Source organism: Sinohyriopsis cumingii, chromosome 4, assembly GCF_028554795.1.
Source record: "Sinohyriopsis cumingii isolate HCF-2022 chromosome 4, ASM2855479v2, whole genome shotgun sequence".
Taxonomy (NCBI): Eukaryota; Metazoa; Mollusca; class Bivalvia; order Unionida; family Unionidae; genus Sinohyriopsis; species Sinohyriopsis cumingii.
In genome coordinates, this window is record NC_142964.1 from 112,424,325 (window position 1) to 112,445,667 (window position 21,343).

Here is a 21,343-nt window from a genome sequence, read left to right on the forward strand (position 1 = left end):
CAATCTATTCATGTTCATCGTCATCAGTTTCTGCTTCAAATCCATTGAAACTTTCATCGAATTCACTCTTGTTGCTGAATACCTCCATAGCTGCTGCCAATCGATCCTTATTGGCGTCAGTGGTATCAGATGCAGCCAAGTCGTCGTCCGAAGAACTGATATCGGCGGCCAGTTCCGGAATTATCCCAAATTTTCTGAAGCCATTGATGATTGTTGTTGTTTTCACTTTCTCCCATGCCCAGAGAAACAAATTACACACCTCTACGTGCGTTGCACGACGTTGTCGACCAGATGGCGTGAAGGTGTGCTTACCGCTGGTCATCCAACGATCCCATTCCTCACGAACAAAAGTCTTAAATGGATAACTGACAGCAACATCCAAGGGCTGGAGCTTACAAGTCAGACCACCTGGTATAATGGCTATGTGGGCTCCAGCATTGTTGATGTGTTTCTGCATAGTTGTCTCCTTATGGGCAGCCATCGCGTCGAAAATCAGAAGAGATTGCTTCTTGAAAAATCCGCCTCTTCTTGTTCTGAAGCACTTATCCGTCCAGGTCTGCATCACCTCTCTGTATTCATCCAGCCTTTTTTATTGCAGACAACAACAACTCCAGCTGGCAAAGTTTCTCTGGGCATTGTTATCCCTTTAAAGATAACCATGGGTTTCAGTTTTCCTCCTGCAGCTGTGCAGGCCAACACAACAGTTAAGTTCGTTCGTTCGTGTCCCGTGGTATCAACCGCTACTGTCTTTACTCCTTTCTCTGCCACTGATCTACTAGCTGGAATATCGAATGACATTGGAACCTCATCCATGTTGATGTCATCATCTGCCAACTTCAGTTCAGTTATTTCCTTCTGAACAAAGGTGTTGAAAACATCCAATGTATTCTCCCAGTCATCTGGAAGCTTCTGTCCAACAGTTGTATGTGCCTGGACTGCAAGGTTGTTCCATTTCATGAACTTGTACACTCAGTTCACACTGCCACGAAAGTCCATGATCTTCATTCTGTAGCAATAATTCGAGCCTTGAGTTTGATCGATATCGTTAAAACCGCACGGTTACTGTCATGTTGCGAACGTACCCAGTTGGCGAGATTTTCTTCCAAGTTCGGCCATCTTGCCTTTCTACCTCTACGAGCTTGTTTCCTTGGATTCATCTTCTTAAGCTCCTCTTCCTCTAACTTACACTCACGTACATTCTTCTCACTGCAACTAAATTCTCTTCCAGCAGCTCTGTTGCAATGCTCCTTGATAATGTCACATTTAAAATCAGCCGTATATGATTTTCACTTCATCATCGTGAAAATTTTATAAATGCTCAAGAGATTGAACACTCATTTATTTATAACAAGAGATTGATCCCATGTATACCCTATATACCGGTATATACTAACCCCAGCCGCTGAAGCCTAGGCCTAGCTGCCTAGAGGAAGATAAGATCAAACGATAACCATTGCGGCCCTGCCTCAAACAATTCTTTGAACTCCAGCCAAAATGGTTAATGAAGCCTTGTTTATATCAGGTGAGTGATCAAAACATTGGAGATATTTGCGTCTATGACAAAGGAAAGTACCGGTAGCCACTTTGATGCATGCGGTTTGAAAACAGATGTTTACTGGTACATATTTGAATAAAACAACACACAGAATTATTCAAAAGATTTTATTAAACTTTATTGGAACAATAATGTAATAGTACTTAACAAAATAATATTAGATACAGATCAATACTGTAAGTAACTTATAAGTTATTAAAAAATCAATGCTATGTCATCTGCAGTCAATATAGGGTTTGCTCAGTTCGGCAGATGGCGAGGCCGAGTGCGTCTTATATTCGTGGGCGTCTTATTTAAAATATTTTTTATACAAATCGTCAAAACCCGCGTCTTATATATGGATGTGTCTTATAATTAGGTGCGTCTAATATACGCAAAAATACGGTAGTTTAGCTGTTTAGATTGTTCAGTTACTAATTTTTTGTTTGAATATTCACAAAAAATGTCTGATTTAAAGGTCGACGTATTCCTTTCATTTGTAACTCTTTTCCAAATCAAGACACTTTGTAGTGTTGCTGTGACCTATATTTTATGATTGAGTGGCTATGATCAGACCTTTTTTCTAATTAGTCACCTCTTACAAATGGTCCATGGGCAGAAAGACTTTCAGAACTGATAACCATTGTGCAGATGCATCTAGCATAAGTGGAAATTCTTTAAATTTCATCATTGACCAAATTACCAGATATCATAATGGTAGTCATATATGTAACTACTGTGTATACGAAGATTTTAATGAGAGAGACTTTAAGTTAAAAAAGAATCGCTATATTGTTGTAATAATTTTTGGAGAAGATTGACAATATTTCATACATGAATTTATTTGTGCTGTTAACCTGTGTATATTTATAAGCCTGCCCTAATTACAGGCTGCTGATCTTCATCCTTGTTGTTTTCTATTATACCTCCTGTTGATTAATCTAAACTATTCACAGACTGCATGTCTATCAATCTGCTGTTTGGTAACAAATTAAACAATAGACAGCTGGCTTTGCTTGGCATACCTCAACATTATGGCCAGATTGCCATGTACAATTATTATATCCTATCAGAATGGATTATAACTACACTTTGGGAATGAGGAACATTCAAGGTGAGAGTGTACTTCTGTGCTTTTTTGTTTTTTTGGGGGGAGTATGTTTACTTGCTCTTTATATTGCTTAAGTATGCTTACAATGAATTACACAGTTAATAGACATAACCTTTGCAAATTAGTTTAATATCACACAATAAATTACAGTATATTATTTGCAAATTATTAACTCCTTTTGGCACTCAAGATGTATCTATTATGGGGAAGTCTTGTGCCTGTTCCATGTTGGAATTGGATCTATTTGCCATGCTGCCGATTATGATGACGATGCAGTTAAGAATCCCAATAGGTCAAATTTCATCCTATCTCCTCTTTGACAGCCTCAGCTCTCATTGAATTTGAAATCATTGGGCAGCCAGAAGATTACATCAATCTGAATAGCAGTTACTTTGACCTGAAAGTCAGAGTGCCGGAAACGGACAACGACAATCTGGGAGCCGATGACAGAGTAGCTCCCATCAACATTTTCATGCATTCCTTGTTTAGTGAAGTGGATTTGTACTTGAATAACAAACTGGTCATCAGCAGCATGGATACTAACCCTTACCGAGCCGACCTGGAAAATCTCTTGACATACGGAAAAGAGCCCAGGAACACTCATCTGGATGCTCTTGTGTGGTATGGAAACCTGACACTGTTTGCTGTTTGACCCAATTGAGGTCGGCCCCTTGCAACATTGTTGCCAATGTTCAGTACCATGACATCACTTCACCCTATACAAAAACCCAACTTTCTTTTGTCCGTATTATTCCCATATTCAAATCCCCATTCACTCCATGTTAAATTCCCATAGTCTGTAATATTGCCCACGACCTTTTTAACTGGGTTTTCCATTGTCCGTAAAGTGCCCACCTTCACTACTATTGCTCTTCATGATATTTATTGGTATATAACAATGTTTTGTTTTATTGCTGTACATTTTCTGCAGTTAATTTTTTTATGTCATGGAGATTAGTTTATCTGTGTTTTCAGTGACTGGAATGATCCCTCTTAGCTGAATGCCATTGATACACTTTAATTTAAATTCCCTACCCTGTCTTAAAGGTGTGAAAGGAGAGGCAGGGGCAGATAAGAGTTTTATTGATATTATGGTATAAAAGTTTTCAAAAAGAATGGGTGCCTATCAGACAACCATAGTGAAACATATGACTGCCCTGCAAAAGCAAATGTCTCTTGACTCCTCCTCCCAAGTTCTTTAAGGTGATTCCTACTTAAGCAAAATTAATTTAAAAAAATTAAAACTTTAAAACTATCATTAAGGTTTTTGTAAATTATGTAAAAATGAGTGATAAAGTATGTTTTATGTGCCTTTTTCAAAGTGGAGTGTTCAGGGATTTGCAAATTTTGTATGGCTTGCCCAGGGAAGATGACTGGAAAGTTTAACTTGCCCTGGGGAAGCTTGAGCTTTCACCAAACATAACATTCTGATAGCAGCATAAAAAAGGTGTAAAATGATATGGGATATTTGAAAGAAATCACAATATATTTGTTTGTAAACTTTTGTTTCTGTTATATATTGTTAGCATCTTAAAACCATATGCGAATAATTAAAGTATTATATATATATATATATATATATATATATATATATATATATATATATATATATATATATATATATATATATATATATATATATATAATACGGTTAGATAAGAAAGGGTCAGAACGCAGATTAGTTTTGCAAAGCAAAAATATACATAAATGAAAACATAAATGAATCGGTAGAAAGGGTTTGGAAATGACAAGATTTTTAGTTGAGAGAGAGATGTTTAGGTAAAAGACCTTGAACTGGAAATTGAAACAACCAATACAAATATTCTAGCAAGTGATACTCATTAATTCATGATGATAAGAACTTTTTGTACAGTTTGTAGCATCATACTGGTCATTTCTCTTTAACACATTAACCCCTGGAGGTTTTTGTCATTTTTGCCTGAAAATCGAGTAGGAAACACATTTTGAAAGCTATTTCTCAATACATCCGAAAACACCAAATCCCTGGTGATCTTTCAACTTTAAATAAAAAAATTTTTTGTTTAATAGAGCCATTATTTTTGTATGGAGACCACTCTTTATTCCAAATGTCCATCTTATCCTACTTTTTGGAAAGGCTCATCTGTCTGTTTGCAGTTAATACTGGTTTGCCTATGATCTGAGACCAAAAAGTCTAAAATCCAGACCCAAAATCGGATTCCGACCACATGTGAATTTTGGGTAGAAAAAAGTCTTGTCCAACAAATGAATTTTTTTAAATCTGTATTTTGTAGTGCAGCTAGATATTCCAGATTATTTGGTATCATTGTAGAGCTACATCTACCTTTATATAATACCACCCACTTTAGTCTATCATGCATGACCTTGACGCTACAGAGCTCGGCAGTAGGCTACTACCTCCTGCCCCATTAAGTCGTCGCTAGGGGTTAATGTGTTAAAGCATGTATGTTAGAGATTGAAAGTTCATAAAGTTCCCTCCTTTTTGGCCTAGATGACAAAGCTAAACACATCTAATGAAACTGCATGAGCAGTAATGAAAGCTAGCATGTTTGTAATGTTTTATTTCTACTAACAACTGAAAGATTTCTGAACACTGATCCATTTTCATAACAGATATCAGCTCATCTTTTTGAAAACTGTGATGTGCATCAAACTTCTGTACTGTATAAGCCAACTTTTTGGAGAGATCACTTTAAGCAATCTTTGATAGGCCATTCCTTTAGAGTTTTGTGTGTGTGATTTGGATTTTTAACGTAACCTTTTGAAAAAATTCAGTAATATCGCTATGTTGTCTGCAGTGTGGCATGTTATAGTGATGTCTAGCACTGGGTCATCATGCCACAGACATGTAGCATCATGTCCGACTCAGTCTCATTATCCTGAAACCAGGCCGACCAGTCCGAACACTAACCTCTTAATGCTGAGTGCCTATAGTGAGGCAGCTGTGAGTTCCATTTTTATAAGTCTTTTGATATGACTTGGCTGGGGTTCAAACCTGCGACCTCCCACATCCGAGGCTAACCACTAGGCTGCTAGAGTGGTCCCTTTAGAAGTGGCAAGCTTAAACTACCCAAGGGTGGATTTGGACTTGAAAGTCAGTGAATCACGGATATGGACCAATATTACAATTAAAATCTAACTGATCAATTTGTCAAATATAATTATTTGTTATTTGTCAGAACTTGCTTTAAATAGTAAATATTCACATGATCACATGGTCTTGACATTAACAACAAATGGAAATGACATAATGGAATGTGGCGCATAAAAATGTTGATACATGTATATGTATTGTGGTAAGATCACAGGGTATAAAATTTGCAGAACATAAAGCATCATGAATGGGACTTCTCTCTCTCTCTCTCTGTCAATTGTTTGGATTTGCCCATGAGCAAGAACCTTGGAAACTACAGCTTGCTGTAGCCAAATTTGAGCTTGTCTTGGAGTTGGGAAAGTGTATTTGTAACTTCCTGGTGTTATTATGTTATGATGTTTCGATTTTGTTTCTGGACAATAAATCTCTCCCTTTGTGAATAACTTGCAGATACGGTATGAAAGAACCCTATCTCCTTTTGGTCCAAATGACTGTAACTGGACAAGATGAAGATTTATGTAAATTAGTTAGAGTTGTCCACCATCTGGAGTTACCCAGACTTAATGGATAGCTTGCACTTGGAGTAAGAAAGAATACTGTCAATTTTGGGGTCTAGAGGTCAAAAATCAAAGTTACTTTGACTAAAAGAAGAAAGAATGGTTTCTACACAAAAAATTTACTTTTGCCTCACATACCTGGACCTTGCGGGTGGCTTGCACTTGGTGCAAGAAAGAAAAAAAAACGTTGAGTTTGGGGTCAAAAAGTAAAAGGTCAAAGACAATGGTCGAAAGATGAAAGATGGTTTCTGCATAAAAGCATTACTTCAGCATCATTGACTTGGACAAAACGCAGTGGATGGCTTACATTTGAGGAAAGGAAAATCATTAAAGGTGCTGTTTGTCATAAATACATGTAATAAGATAAAATTTATATATTTTGTGAAATGAAGTACTGGAATCTGTAGTTTTCTGTTTTGGATATTTTGGTTCTTCAGGTTTTTAGTATCTTTTGAATATTTATTTTTCCCTTCTCAGCATTCAAAAAAAAATATTTTCTTTCATTAAAAAGATTTTAGTGTATAATCTTACCCTTAAACATAATCTTATGTTTTTGTAATTTAAAAAAAGCATAATTTGTAATCATTTCTCTGGTGTAAGACTGAAAATATACAAGACATACATGTACATAGAAGACATACATGTATTTGATTGATTCTAATAATGTACTAACACTCAAACAGTATTTTCTGGGTGATAATAAATGTTAGGTTTGTTGCTTCAGACATGTCCTTTGGTTCTGATTAGGACCTAGACAACATGTATGTTGTTTGAAGGTACTGTGTGTGACTGACACTTCTGCTTAATGCATAGTGTGAGACTGATGCAAGGACTAATGTGGCTAAAGTAAATAGCCAGGGGCAGTCAATGACTTGGAAGATATCTGAAGTCTGGAGATTAGAAGATGGGGATTCACACCTGCATTGTCTTGTGCTTTCCCACTGTAGTGTGTATGAGTAATTTGGAAAAGATTATTACTGAATAATTGCATGGAATAATGATGGACTCCCAATGTGAAATGTCCTGCATGCTGTTAAGCAACCAGCCATTACAGTTGTTCAGATGGATCTGTCAGGCAAAATATGGAATTTTAGAAACTCTGAGATACATATAAAGTAAACATTTTCTCTGTTAGAACATTTGAGTTTGATTTCCCTGGCCAAATTCCTAATTACCATGTATTCCGAAGGCTTTGTTAGAACAGTAAATGGTCAAAGTGTTTGACTGGTGTGGTCCACCTGAGAAAATTAGCTAAGTTTTTAACAATTTTTCAAGTGATGCATTAAAGTCAGATAAACAATTGCAGTCATTTCAGTAATACAGGCATTTGGTAACAAAAGTGTCATGATCGTGACACATATTCGTAATCAGTAAATAACAAAAGCCTAACAAAGATTCCAGGTAACAAAGATGTATGAAATCACACTTCATTCACAATCTACTTTACAATCAGGAGTTGCTGGTGGGTTAAGGATGAAAATAACTGAGAACATATTAATGCCTTAAACAGAGGGAATCAAAATAAAAAATGTATTTTCATGCCAGATGATTAATAAAATTAAAACTATTAGACAATTTGCTAAACTGTTCTTATTTTACTTCACATCAGTTTATGGCTGCAGTGTTGACCAAAATTTCTGCCATGTATTCCTTTTACAATACCCAAAATAATGCCATTTTATCAAACAATTAGAAACTCAACCTTTCCCCATATTTACATATATGGCTTACAGGATGTTGGCAGGTGTTTTTGTTTCAAGGATCATGGCTACCTTTGGCAGGAATTCCATAGATAGTAGTGTCAAATCTTTCATACAACTTCTTTTTCTAATTTCCACCTGTCTCTTTGAAGGGAAATTTGACACAAAAGTCAACATTTATTTTCATTAGACACTATTGAAGTAAAAGGAGGTAGGGGGTTTTATAACATGAAATCAGTGTTAGGCAGACTGAATTTTTTTCTTTTTGTACCTCTTTAGGCAAAATGACATACCAGAGGATGACTATTATTCCCAAATTCTTTGTAAATATTTGTGAATCAACTGCTGCTTCTCAATATCTATGAATCAAAATGATGCTTAACACGTGGACAACCTACTTAATGAGCTTAATTTGGGGTCAAGATTTCCAATGGAATGCAGTTAAAAATCTTGCTGGTTGCATGGTTCATTCTGTTTGATTTTTTAGGAGATATGTTGGTGCAGTGGTGAATATGCCAGATTCCTGACTAAAAAAGTGTGGGTTCAAATCCTACCGTTGTGTCAGCTACCAGGGAATGTCTTTGGGCAAGGCACTTTAATTACCTCATCAATAAATAACCTGCTTGTGTTTGTGAGCTGTAGAACACCAAACTAAATGAGTGTTCTTTTATGTTAAACAAAATCATTTGCTGACATGTTGCTGTTTATATTTTTTATGATTAGTTGGGTTATAAGAAGAAGAAATAAAACATCAGTGCATTTCTACAGAAATATCTCAGTTACATGAGTTCTGGATAAAAGCAGTTGAGTGAGCAGCATGATATTTTTTACCAATAAATGTGATTGCAATTAAGTTATTCATAGATGTTTGCAAAACATTGCACTTTTCGTCATTGTTAAACTTGGTATGTAAGAACCTTTAATAAAGAATTATCTTATTCTTCCTTAATTATTAAAATCAGAAACATTTCGGTTTCTGTTTCCAAAAGTTCTTGCAAGCATCATATTAAAGCATGAAACTTGTGTGTGTTGCAGGTTTAACATGCAATTCAGCTTTATGGAATGAAGTAGATAGGCTGTGTTTAACTCCTTGTTGCTAAACAAAGGTTGTTAATCCATTTCACTCCACATTAAGGGTGTGTGCATGTGTGATTTTGATTTTTAATGTAGCTTTCACAAATTTTTCAGTCATATCGCTATAATGTCTGCATTGTGGCAGTTTATAGTGATGTCTAGCACTTAAGGCATCAAGACTTAATGCTGAGTGCCAAGTGAGGCAGCTGTTAGTACCATGTTTGTAAGTCTTTGGTATGACTTGGTCCGGGTTCAAACCTGCGACCTCCTGCATCTGAGGTGGACACTAACCACTCAGTTGCTGGAGCAGTCCATCTACATTAGGGTGGAACAAAGTGGATTGTTGATGATCTATTTCATTCCACATCAAAATGGAACAAAGTGGACTCATGGCCCTTGGCTGTTGAAGATAGGATTAATTTAGATGTCTGTTTCTCCTTAGGCTAGTTGTGACAGTAAACAGACCTCTAAATAAGTATCTGATTTGGTCATTTATATCCTGATTGTGTTAATAGCCAGACCTAGCACAACACCTGTGCTTCTAAAACTGCCTCCATTTCAGAATCCATGTTTAACACCTTTGTTAACAATATATTCCTTGTGCCATATTATTTTCCTATAGCTAGTGTGTCATAGGTAAAGTAGAGGAGATGAACCTGTATTGTTTGTTTACATTTCTGTTGTGGGGCCCGAGTGGTCTAAAGCGCTCACTGTTACGGATCACTGCCATCTCACCTATGTCTGCGTGAGTTCGAGTCTCAGGCTCCGCTAACGTTGGTATGTGAGAAAGCCTGCCAGTCATACCACAGACTTATAAAAATGGTATTGCAGATGCCTCACTTGGCGCTCAGCATTAAGAGGTCAGTGTTAGGACTGGTCGGCCTGCTTTGAAGATAATGTGACTGAGTCAGACATGATGCTACATGTCTGTGGCATGATGACCCAGTGCTAGACATCACTATAACTGTCATACTGCAGGCATTGTAGTGGTATGACTGGAAAATTGTTAAAGCCTTGTGTTAAAAAACCCATCCAAATCCAAAATTTTTATCATTTTTTACTCCATTAGCACAGCCATTTTACATGTATGTTTGCATTGATTATCGTAATATTTCTGTTCATGATTATTCTGTGAATTTGATCATTCAGCTTATTTGTTGTAGTGCACAGCAGAAACTTTCTGGAGGTTACATTGTACAGAGTGTGTACAATGCATTGACTGAAGGCTACACCTCAGTAACTGACTGGGTTGATGTGATGGTAGGAATAAAGCTTACATTCTTCTGGTCAGGAGTCAATGCTTTAAATACTGAGCCACTCTGGCATCTATTTATTACACTTGAATACAAATTCAGTAATTACTGGACAGTTGATTGGAGTACAGGTATGAAATTGTTTATAAATTATCTTTGTTTATGAACATAACATTATCAGATTCATGTTCAGGATACACCATACACCTGTATGTTGATAAGAGTGGATATAATATATTGATATATGCAGTATAAACTCCTCAGAGAAAATGTATTACTGTCACACCTGTGCGTTGCTGGCATACATGTAGATATTATCTAGTAGGTATCCAAATTAGTGGCATAAACATTGTTATGGTGCAAAGTTAACATTTTTGAAATTCACGTATCTTCGACAACATTTGCTGTATTCAACTACAACTTTGGTTTAATTATACCATAGTAAAGTTTTTTTTCCTATCTCTTCTGTAAACAGAATGAAAATGCTGTTCACAGGCAAGATGCTGTGCAGTGATAAATCATCTTTAACAGTCCATTTTGACATTTTGTGTCTTGAAAATATATTCTGATTGCCTATTTGTGGTTCAGAATGATCCAGTTTCTTCTGACCTGATGAATTAAAGAAACAACCACTAAACTTGTATATTTTTCCTTCTATATTTGTAAAATAGGTAGGTATTGTTCGCATAAAGTCATAGGTAGGATATACAACAGAGACCCTTTTGTGACATCAGCAGTATGTGACAACAAATCTGTTGTTTGTTATTGGGTTCGTGTTTCACCAGGAGATCAGGGTTTATGTCAGGGTCGGGGAAGTTTGCAGTTGTAAGTATATATGGTAAGTCAGGGCTTTCCATATCAGCCAGGAGCTGGTTGGTTTACAGCTACTTTTACTTTACACCCAGCTCCTTAAAAAAGAAATATCACTGTTGGGCGGTGGTGGTGAAGGTGTCCGCCAAACCCCCCACCTACTTTGGCAACTCACCCTTCAAATTTATATCTAATGGAAGGCCCTGGTGTTTCATAGAACTATGTGACTATGTGATTGGATTAAAATAACATGGTTCCAGTTGTAGTCTCATATTAAATAATGGAGTATAAATATAATTAAATAATCACAATTACATTCCATGAACCAGACCTAAAATCATCAGAGTGTGCTTTCTTCTGTTTAAAACTATTTTGCTGTCAGCGAGTCTGTTATACTGAAAAAAATGTCACTCGCCTGCTTACACTTTTCTTAGTGTAGTTGAAGAGGGGAGTCTAGAATCTTCAGCCGGTGCAAATTTGATTAATTTTTTATGTCTGCCATTCTCACAGAGTATAATATGTGATGACACTTTCCATTAACTTTTGTATGTATGCATAATAACACAAGTTCTACAGCATATACCTCCACCAAATTTTGTGGATAGCTTGCACTTGTGGTAAGGAAGAGCTTTAAAGGTAAAAGGCCATGGTTACCTTAACTGAAAGAAGAACAATGGTTTTTGCACAGTAACTACACCATCTACGTTGACTAAATTTTTTTGTATAGCCTGCACAAGTGATAAGGAAGAATCCTCTTGATTTTGGGGTCAAAAATTAAAAGGCCAATTTCACTGTCACTGAAAGAAGTGACATAACATATTTTAAGTCAACACCATTTACAGTTACCATATTGTTTGGATTGCTTGCACTTGGGACAGGAAAAAACCCAAATGGATTTCATGGGTAAAGGTCAGAGGTCATAGTCACAGTGGCTATAAGAATGACAATGGTTTCTACAAAATAGCATTAGTTAACAGCACAGATCAAAATCCAACTTGGATAGCTTGCAGTTAAGATAAGGTAAGTGGTTATTCATTATGGGGTCAGAAGGTCAAATATGAAGGTCACTTGTGCCTGAAAGAAGACATGGTTTCTGCATGATAATATTAGTTCCACATTGCATTTATGGACCAAACATTTGTGAATATCTTGCATGTTAAAGTTTTTGCACCCATTACGAACAGCTGCGCGCCAGCCAGATCTATCCTTGGTGCAGGACTTGAGGTCTGTCAAAGATTATGAGCAGCATCTCAGGCTGTCCTTGATGGAGTTTTTGAATCTTTTCTTCAGGCGACCAATTTTTCTGTGTCCCCTAAATAGTGCTCTGTACAAAATCTGATGTGGCATTCAAGACTCCTCCATATGGATGACATGACCCATCCACCAGAGTTGTGCTCTGATGACGGGTTAAGCCTGCTCTATCCAGCACTTCTAGGTTTGTCACTCTGTCTTGCCATCTGACGCCCATAATCCAGCGCATGGCTCTCGCGTGGAAGCATTCAAGCTGCTTGATGTGCTTCTTGTATGTTGTCCAGGTCTCACATCCATATAGGAGGCTTGTTAGCACAACTGCTTTATATACCTTTATGTTGGTGGACAGTTTGATATTCCTGTGGCTCAACACGCGAGAGTGGAGACGTCCTAGTGATTGACTGGCGCTGCTGATGCATGCCGTTATCTCTTTGTCTAGCGATCCATCGGAAGATATGATGCTTCCAAGGTACTTGAAGTGATCGACAGCTTTCAGCTGGGTGTCTTCGATAGACTCAATCGGGTGGGTGAGTTATGGTGCCTGGGATGGGTTGGTGAAGTACCTCTGTCTTGTTCAGACTAATAGTGAGTCTGAAGAGTCTCGAGGCTTCCCCAAAGTGAGTAATGATGATCTGGAGATCTGCTTCCATGTTTGCCATGAGAGCACAGTCATCTACAAAAAATGCTTCAAGAATAAGTTTTCCCATTGTTTTGGATCGGGCATTCAGTTGGTGAAAGTCTGTATATTATGTATACTCCATTCTGGAGATCACATATAGCATGGTTCAGGACACATGTGAAGAAGAGGTTGAATAATACTGGGGCGAGAACGCAACCCTTCTTCACACCATTAGAAATGTTGAATGGCTCAGAGACATCCCTGTTGTAGAGAACGAATCCTGTCATGCCGTCGTGGAAAAGTCTGATCATCTTAATGAACTTCTTAGGGCAACCAAGTCATGCTAAGATGACCCATAGTGCATCTCTATCTCTGTTATTCGTATCGAAGGCCTTTGTGAGGTCTATGAAGACACCGTAGAAGTTCATGTTTTGTTCAGTGCACGTTTCCTGTATCTGTCTCACTGTGAAGATCAGTTTGATCATGCTCCTAAGTATGGCTTCCGAGACATTACTGACCAGATGGTTGTGAAGGACACGCACCATAATCTTGCCTGCAACAATGACAGGAGTGATATCCCTTGATAGTTGCTGCAGTCAACTTTGTTCCCTTTGTTTTTGTATAAGGTGACAATCATTGTCTTTGAACTCTTATGGCATGGACTCCTCCTCCTCCCAAATGCTGATCAGGATATTGTGCAGTGCCTCAAGTGCCTTAGAGCCAGCTGCTTTTGAAGTGTTCAGCAGGAATTCCATCTGTGCCTGGTGCCTTGCCAGAGCTGATCATGCTGATGACTTGCTTGACTTCTTCCGTGGTAGGGGGCAAGTCCAGGACCAAGATAGTTGGCTTTGGGACAGTTGCGTATAACACTGCAGAGTCAGTGGTAGAGTGCATGTTCATGAGGTTAGAGAAGAGTTCCTTCCACCTTTCGATGATACTCTGTTTGTCCTTGAGCAGAGTGGTCCCATCAGTTAGAGATTAGCGGGGTACTGCAGTCTTTCGACAGTCCATAGACATGTTTCAGGGAACTGAAAAACTCTTTTGAGCTGCGTGTGTCTGCCATAATGCTGGACTTCATCGGCTTTGTGGTCCCACCAGCTATTTTGCATAATGTGGGAGTTCTGTCTGGGCTTTGCTCTGCAGGTGTTTGAAGCGATCACGTTTTGAGACTGAGTCAACGTTGTTCTGCCATTCTATATAGGCCTGTCACTTTTGTTGAATTAGGATGCTTATCACTTTGTTATTTTCATCATAAATAATAAAATAAATAAAAGACATTTGCATAATAAAAGAAAAACATTTGAAAAAGTAAACATTTTTTTATTCAGCAATCCATCTATTGTTTTTACATGCATGTAGCAAGTGGGAAAAATCTTGTTTTGACACCTTTCTTAAGATGATCCTTTTATCTTTCATTTAAATACACAAAAGCCACAACTGGGACTTAAGTTTAATTTCCTGTTTAAAAAGTTTTGGAAACATGCCAAGTTGTTATCATTTCCTTGTGCAGTGTCTGATCCATTATTAGCATTATTTGTCAGACAGTTGGACTTGCATATACAACAGGTGTCTTATGACATGAAAGTTCATCCATTGAGTCTTGATTCTATTATCATTTGTATAATAAGCATAAGCCTCACTGCAGACACAGAAAAATGTCCCAGTCCTAAAAGGTCCAGAAACATTTTTGGGTAAACTTGCTAATAACCTATTAGGGGTCATATTCTGGTGACCTTTGAATTATCCATTGGAAATGCAGCTTTAAAAACCTGAAAGTGAATCAAATCATTTGACACACGTTGATGCTTTTCGGTCACATTGCTCATCTTCCAAAAGTATTCATCTGAATGGCTGATACAATTAGTGATTATGGTGATAATAACATAGGTCACACAATCGGTCGCTGTCGGATTTTAACTGAAGACAGTGTAGGTCTGATTTTAATCAGAATGGATATGAGCAATAGTGAAATATGATTATTTGATGCTTATGTGTGAAAGAATGAAAATTATATCTGTATATTTGTGATAGAGAAGTAGTATATAGAATAAATATCATTATTGACATGAATCTCTGTTGTGGTTAATCAACATTATTTATACAGTATGTGGCCAGAAATGAGTTTCTTTGTACAGAAATACCCTGTACTTAAAATGATCTGGTACATGTATTACAGGTCTAAAGACTTGCATTTCGTGGTAGTCTGCTAGCCTGAGGCTGCTGGTAGTACATTTCCTGTTGGACTGGTAGATTTCGTAATTTTGGTACTCCATTGCCTTGTAAAGTTTTATATGCTACCAGACAGCTAATGAAGAAGGTCTACAGATAGGGAAGATTCAGGGGTACTAATAAATTTCTCAATCTACTAATCCTTCTGGCTGCTAAGAAAATTAGATGTGTTAAATTATGGGCTTGTATTTTAGAAATAAACATAATTTTAAGTATTTGTTTTTTGACAGATCTTGGGGAAATCCTGTCATACTTGCTATATATTTCTGCAGTTAAAGGCTGAGCTGGGGTGTCTTCGCGATAAGTTTTTTAAAAGGTGAAGTTGGTCTTTTTATTAAATATAGCATCTGCTGTAGATACAGAAATGCTGCTAAAATTCATGTCTGGAATGGGCTTATCATCTAGCATGGTCCTATTACTGGAGGAATACAATATTCAGAGTTTTTAGGAAGAAGGATACATGTATTGTGCTTTTCTGTAATTTTGCATCATTTTCATAGTTGAAGTTTTCAATGCAGGATGATATTTTGTGTTTTACATATGTTTATGTTTTTACAGATGCCTGTGCATGTGTTCCAGGCTTGATACTTTGAATTTTAAAATTACTTAATTATTTTATGTCATGTTGTATATACTGTATCTATTGTACATAACAGATAGAAGGCCTCAAGGTAGATTAGTTCTGTAACTGAGTTACCTTCTCTAAAAAAAGTCTATATTATTATTATTATTGTTCAAATGAATGTTCACAGCTCCGGTGACCTAGTGGTTAGAGCATCGACCTCAGATGCGGGAGGTCGTGGGTTCAATCCCCGACCAAGTCATACCAAAGACTTACAAAAATGATACTAACAGCTGCCTCACTTGGCGCTCAGCATTAAGAGGTTAGTGTTAGGACTGATCGGCCTGGTATCAGAATAATGTGACTGGGTGGGACATCATGCTACATGTCTGCGGCATGATGCCCCAGTGCTAGACATCACTATAACTGCCACACTGCAGACATCATAGCGATATGACTGTAAAATTGTTAAAGCTGTGTTAAAAATCCAAATCACATCACACATCAAATGAAAGTTCTTTGGATAACAAAGGAAATGTTTTAAGAAATGATGCAAAACTATAACGATTTTTTAATTAGATTGTACACATGAGTCTGCCAGCCAGGACTAGAACTTCTGCGTAAAATTTCAAGAAGAAATTAAGTTTACCATCTGGGCACAGTAGGAAAATGTGAAGTCATATACATGTAATAATCTCTTTTTTTTATTTAGGGCACCACTCTGTGAGGTTGGCAAAGCCCAACAGGAATAATGTAGTCAGCCTGTGCATCTGTCATTAGTTTGGTTTTCACAAGATAACTTTACTGGGGAAAAAATGGTCTTAAGCTATGTTCAGCTCTATATTGATGAGTTGCTCAGAGTTTGATTTTTAGCCATCTGTATCATTATTTAGAGGAATTATGTCCTCTAATTACCTGTTGTCCTAACTTGTTTCTGTACCTTAATTTTATGGCAAATTGGATTTCAAACAAAATTGACCAAGTTTGTTGTTGATAAGACATTGGAATGAGTGCAATTTTCATCATTCTACAACATTGTCTTTGAGTTATGATTGATGATCCTACAGACTTTGGTTTCAACAGTGCTACTTTACCAAGGATTGTTAGGTTTCAATTAAATTTTGGCATGCATCTTTACTTTATATTAATGAGATCTTGAATTAGTTCAGGGGACATTTTCTGCAGGAGTTAGGCCCTCTGATTGCCTGCTGTAACTTTGCTTTCTGCAGCATAACTTGACCACAGTTTATTGGATTTCAACCAGATTTGGCATGCGGCTTCGTATTTGATAAGACTTTTAATATCTTTCAATTTCCAGTTTTCCATGCCATCATTTGCCCCTGATGGTTGATTCTTCTTACTTTAGTGTCTGCAATTTTCCTTTACCAAAGACAGTTGGATTCCAACCAGCTTTATGAGACCATGATTGAATTTGATATCAGCATTTTGTAATATCATTTACAAACTCTGTGGCCCCTTTTTTGGCCTTCATTCTACCTCAGGTATGTGCAGCATAACTTTACTGAGGAACTTTGGATTTTATTATATATTTTATATTGATGAGACTCTGAGTGACACGAGACCTTGAACAAGTTGGTTTTCCAGCATTCTGCTTCATCATTTAGATGGGTTATAATTGATTAATTGACTGATTGGATTTATGTCACGTGCGCCCAGAAGGGCATGTGCGATGGGTTTATTCCCGCACAGCGGGATGCTAAATTTTCCTGGGGGAAGGAATTAGTGTCACATCCCCCAGGCATTTATGTGCTCAAGGAGCACTGCTAATTTAGCCGTCAGGTCGTAGGACTATATGTCTCTAACGACCTGAATGAAAGGCTTTCATGAGTGGGAATGGGCCTAACACACACTCATGTTAACAAAGAGTTGAGAGATGAGTTATGGTTCTGATTTCCCATTCATCTAATTTTTGTCAATTCAAGTTCCTTTTTAGTTCTGTTGGTCGTAGACCAGAAGAGCTTATGGGATGGCCTGTTGTCTGTCTGTCTCTTAGCACATGTTTGTCATTTCTACTTTTCATCTTCTTGGAGGAATGCCATGAACTTTCATCCCAGGGTCTAGCTGGTCCTAAATGAAAATGTTGCAGCTTAGACATCTAATATAACCACCACACTGGCCATCTTGAAAATCTTTTTACTGTTACTCCTCCAAAATTGATGGTCATATTATCATTTTACTAAAACACTTCTTTAATCTCTGGTTGGTTCTGAATGAAAATGGTTTCAATTGGGCATCCAGTATAGCCACCATGGCAGCCATTTAAAAAATCTTGTTGCCAATCCTCCAGAATGGAAAATCATATTGACATGGGGTTTTCACCAGAACACCTTTTATTATATTTAGGTTCTAATTGAAAATGGTGCCAGTCTTACATTCATTGTGGCGAACATCTTGAAATTCTAGTTATTGCTGCACGTGAATGGAGGAGGGAAGTGAGTGAATTCATTTGCTAGAGCTTGTGGCTTGTAATCCAATGGTAACAGCTTTCGATACCTGTCTAGGACAGTCTAAATAGGCTGCCTTGGTGTGTCCTTGGGAAAAGTACTCATCTGCCATTTCCAGGGAATTATATAGTCAATAATGTTATATAAGTGCCATAAAAAGCCAGCTTAGCACACTTCCTGTATGGATAGGAATACTGGCATGAGTTTTTACCAAAAGATCTATTATAATATTTACTTAGTTCTAAATGAAAATGTTGCTGGTCTTGTAGCCAATATGGCTACTACAACAACCAGCTTGAAATCCTTGTTTTCGCTATTTATCCTGAATCGATCTTTATATTGACATGGGGTTTTCACTAAAAGAATTTGTATGTCTAGTTCATCCTATGTGAAAGTGGTGCTGATTTTGTTTTCCAGCATAGTCACCAGATTTGCAGGTTATAATCAAATCGTGTTATCACTAAAGAATACCAGAGATGGTTTCATCACTCACCTGTTAAAAATAAGAAATGATCCCAAGAAATCCTTTATGACCCATAGAATGTCAGTCTCTTAGAGAAACTGTTTTAAAAGCCATATCAAGCAAATTGTAATGAGCAAGGTTCTTTGTGATGCACCTATTGTATTTACTATGAATCAAGTAATTCTCATTTCTGATAACTACATACTGCTTTTACAGCTTTGCAACAGTGGTTTAACCCAAGTGTGGTCACTTACTTTTTGATTTTGTACATAACTGATTTATATGCATTGCAGAAAGTAATGGTAACTTAAGTAGCAAGAAATGTTTACCTAGAGTATTAAACTTACTTAAATCTTCTGATTTCTTCTGCAGTTCTCCTAGGATTTTCTCTCACGGCTGTCAAACAGATAATACAACATGAGGCTGCACTTGAAGCCAGAAAGACTGTAGAGAAGCATTTTAGAGGGAAATTTTTATAGACTTTAGGAACATGTACACAGCATGGCTGACTTGACTTCACCACAGCGAACCAGTAATGTCTCCATCGTCCGACGGATGAGCATGGAGACCTATATGGTTCGTATTTACACTGGACCATTGAGTCAGGATTTTGAGTTCACATCAATAGAAGCAGAGAAAACGACAACAGCAGAGGAGATTGTAAAGGCTGCTTGTAAAAAGTTAATTTTGCATCCTTCAGTGGATTTTGAATTAGCTGAAGTTTTCATGTCATCAGGTCATTTATGCAAAGAGAGAAGACTGGAGGGCATTGAAAATCCTGTTCGAGTCCAGTTATTATGGCCCAAGATAACAAATATGGAATATGATAGTGTTCGTGGCCTTGTTACAGGCTACAGATTTTATATTCGAAGGAAGGATCTGGAAAATTCCAAAAGAACTTCGTCCTGGTTAGAGTACAAAGATCCCAACCCTGTGGATAATTTTCTTACTAACTTCTTAGTTCCTCCCACAAACAACAAGGAATATCCAGATCTGTGCAATTTACCTGATCTCAATGAAAAGACCTTGCTGCAGAACATCAAGGCCAGATTCTACAATTCCAATATCTATACCTATGTTGGATCTATTCTTATTGCAGTCAATCCATTCAGATTTTTTCCTATTTACAATCCCAAATATGTCACTATGTATCATAATAGACGACTGGGGGATCTTCCACCTCATATTTTTGCAGTTGCAGATTCTGCTTTTCACACCATGTTACGGAAGAAAAAGAATCAGTGTATTGTGATATCAGGAGAATCAGGTTCAGGGAAAACTGAAAGTACGAATTTGTTATTACATCATTTAACAGCCTTAAGTCAAAAAGGACTCCATGGAAGTGGTGTTGAACAAACTATTCTTGGTGCTGGGCCAGTTCTGGAGGTGAGTGGAGAGAGAGGTTTTTAAAAAAATATTTATTCCTTGGTTTCTTTTTAAGAGTACATCCTGCATACCAAATTGCTTAAATTGTGAATGACATAGGGTAAACCAGCACATTTGGTTTGGTTTTTACTGCACAGCTGCCTAAGTTGGTTATTGAATGCAGAAGCAATTGGAGCGAAGGGCCTTGCCAAAGGACACACCATAGTAGCTGACCCAGGCTTTTTCGGATGGTAAGTATTAGAACTCGCACCCTTTCGGCCTTGTTTCCAGCATGCTAACCATTGAACCACCACTGCTCCCTAAACCAACATTGGAGGGAGCCTGCAATATCATGTGGTACAGCTGTGACAGGCTGAATTGTCTATAGTAAGCCTTGTCCATATAAAAGGACTTTGCTCACAGGTGGGAAGAAGATGGTCAAAGTATGATATTTTGGTGCTTGACAGGTTGCTTCTGGTTATGGCTTACAGAGAATGGCTTTTCAAGAAAGAGTTCACTTTCTCTGTGTACAGAGGTCTCATCTCTCCATGCACAGAGATATTTGGAGAACTGTTTCCATGGCCTTCATTAGTTAACTTACAATCCAGATTTGCTGAAATGAATACACATAGGTAAATATTCTTGCTATTTGTATGAGTGTGTGTGTGTGATTTGGATTTTTAATGTAGCTTTAACAATTTTTCAGTCATATCGCTACGATGTCTGCAGTGTGGCAGTTTATAGTTATGTCTAGCACTGGGGCATCATGCCGCAGACATGTCGCATGATGTCCCACCCAGTCACATTATCCTGACACCAGGCCGACCAGTCCTAACACTAACCTCTTCATGCTGAGTGCCAAGTGAGGCAACTGTTAGTACTGTTTTTGTAAGTCTTTGGTATGACTGTCAGGGTTTGAACCCACAACCTCCTGCATACGAGGCAGATGCTTTAACCACTAGGCCACCAGAGCGGTGCTATTTATTTGAAGCAGTTAATATTTAATTGAAGCTTTTAAATTAAGAGTCAGGTCTAAGAAATTGTATGGTTTTATGTTCATTCATATATCATTGCACATGTCATCAATATTTAATGCAGTTTTGAACTGAAAGCTTACAGAAAATTCCATTCAGATTTGCTTCATTTAAAGTAACTTAAGTGACATTTGAAGCATGAGTTGTTACTTGTTATTTTTACAAATTCTCCAGGCTTTGTTGGTATGTATCTAAGCTTATCCTTAGTCTGTCATGAAACAG

The 21,343-nt window shown here is 37.4% G+C and overlaps 1 protein-coding gene across 1 annotated transcript in view; it reads left to right on the forward strand.

Moving 5' to 3' along the window:
• Window positions 1-21,343, forward strand: part of LOC149801912 (unconventional myosin-IXb-like) — a 333,412-nt gene that overhangs the window by 8,364 nt on the left and 303,705 nt on the right. Inside the window, exon 2 of the mRNA XM_089956299.1 lies at window positions 19,095-20,108. Within this exon, the coding sequence (XP_089812425.1) occupies window positions 19,224-20,108 (885 nt within the window). The 5' untranslated portion in view covers window positions 19,095-19,223. The remainder of the gene's footprint in view (window positions 1-19,094; window positions 20,109-21,343) is intronic.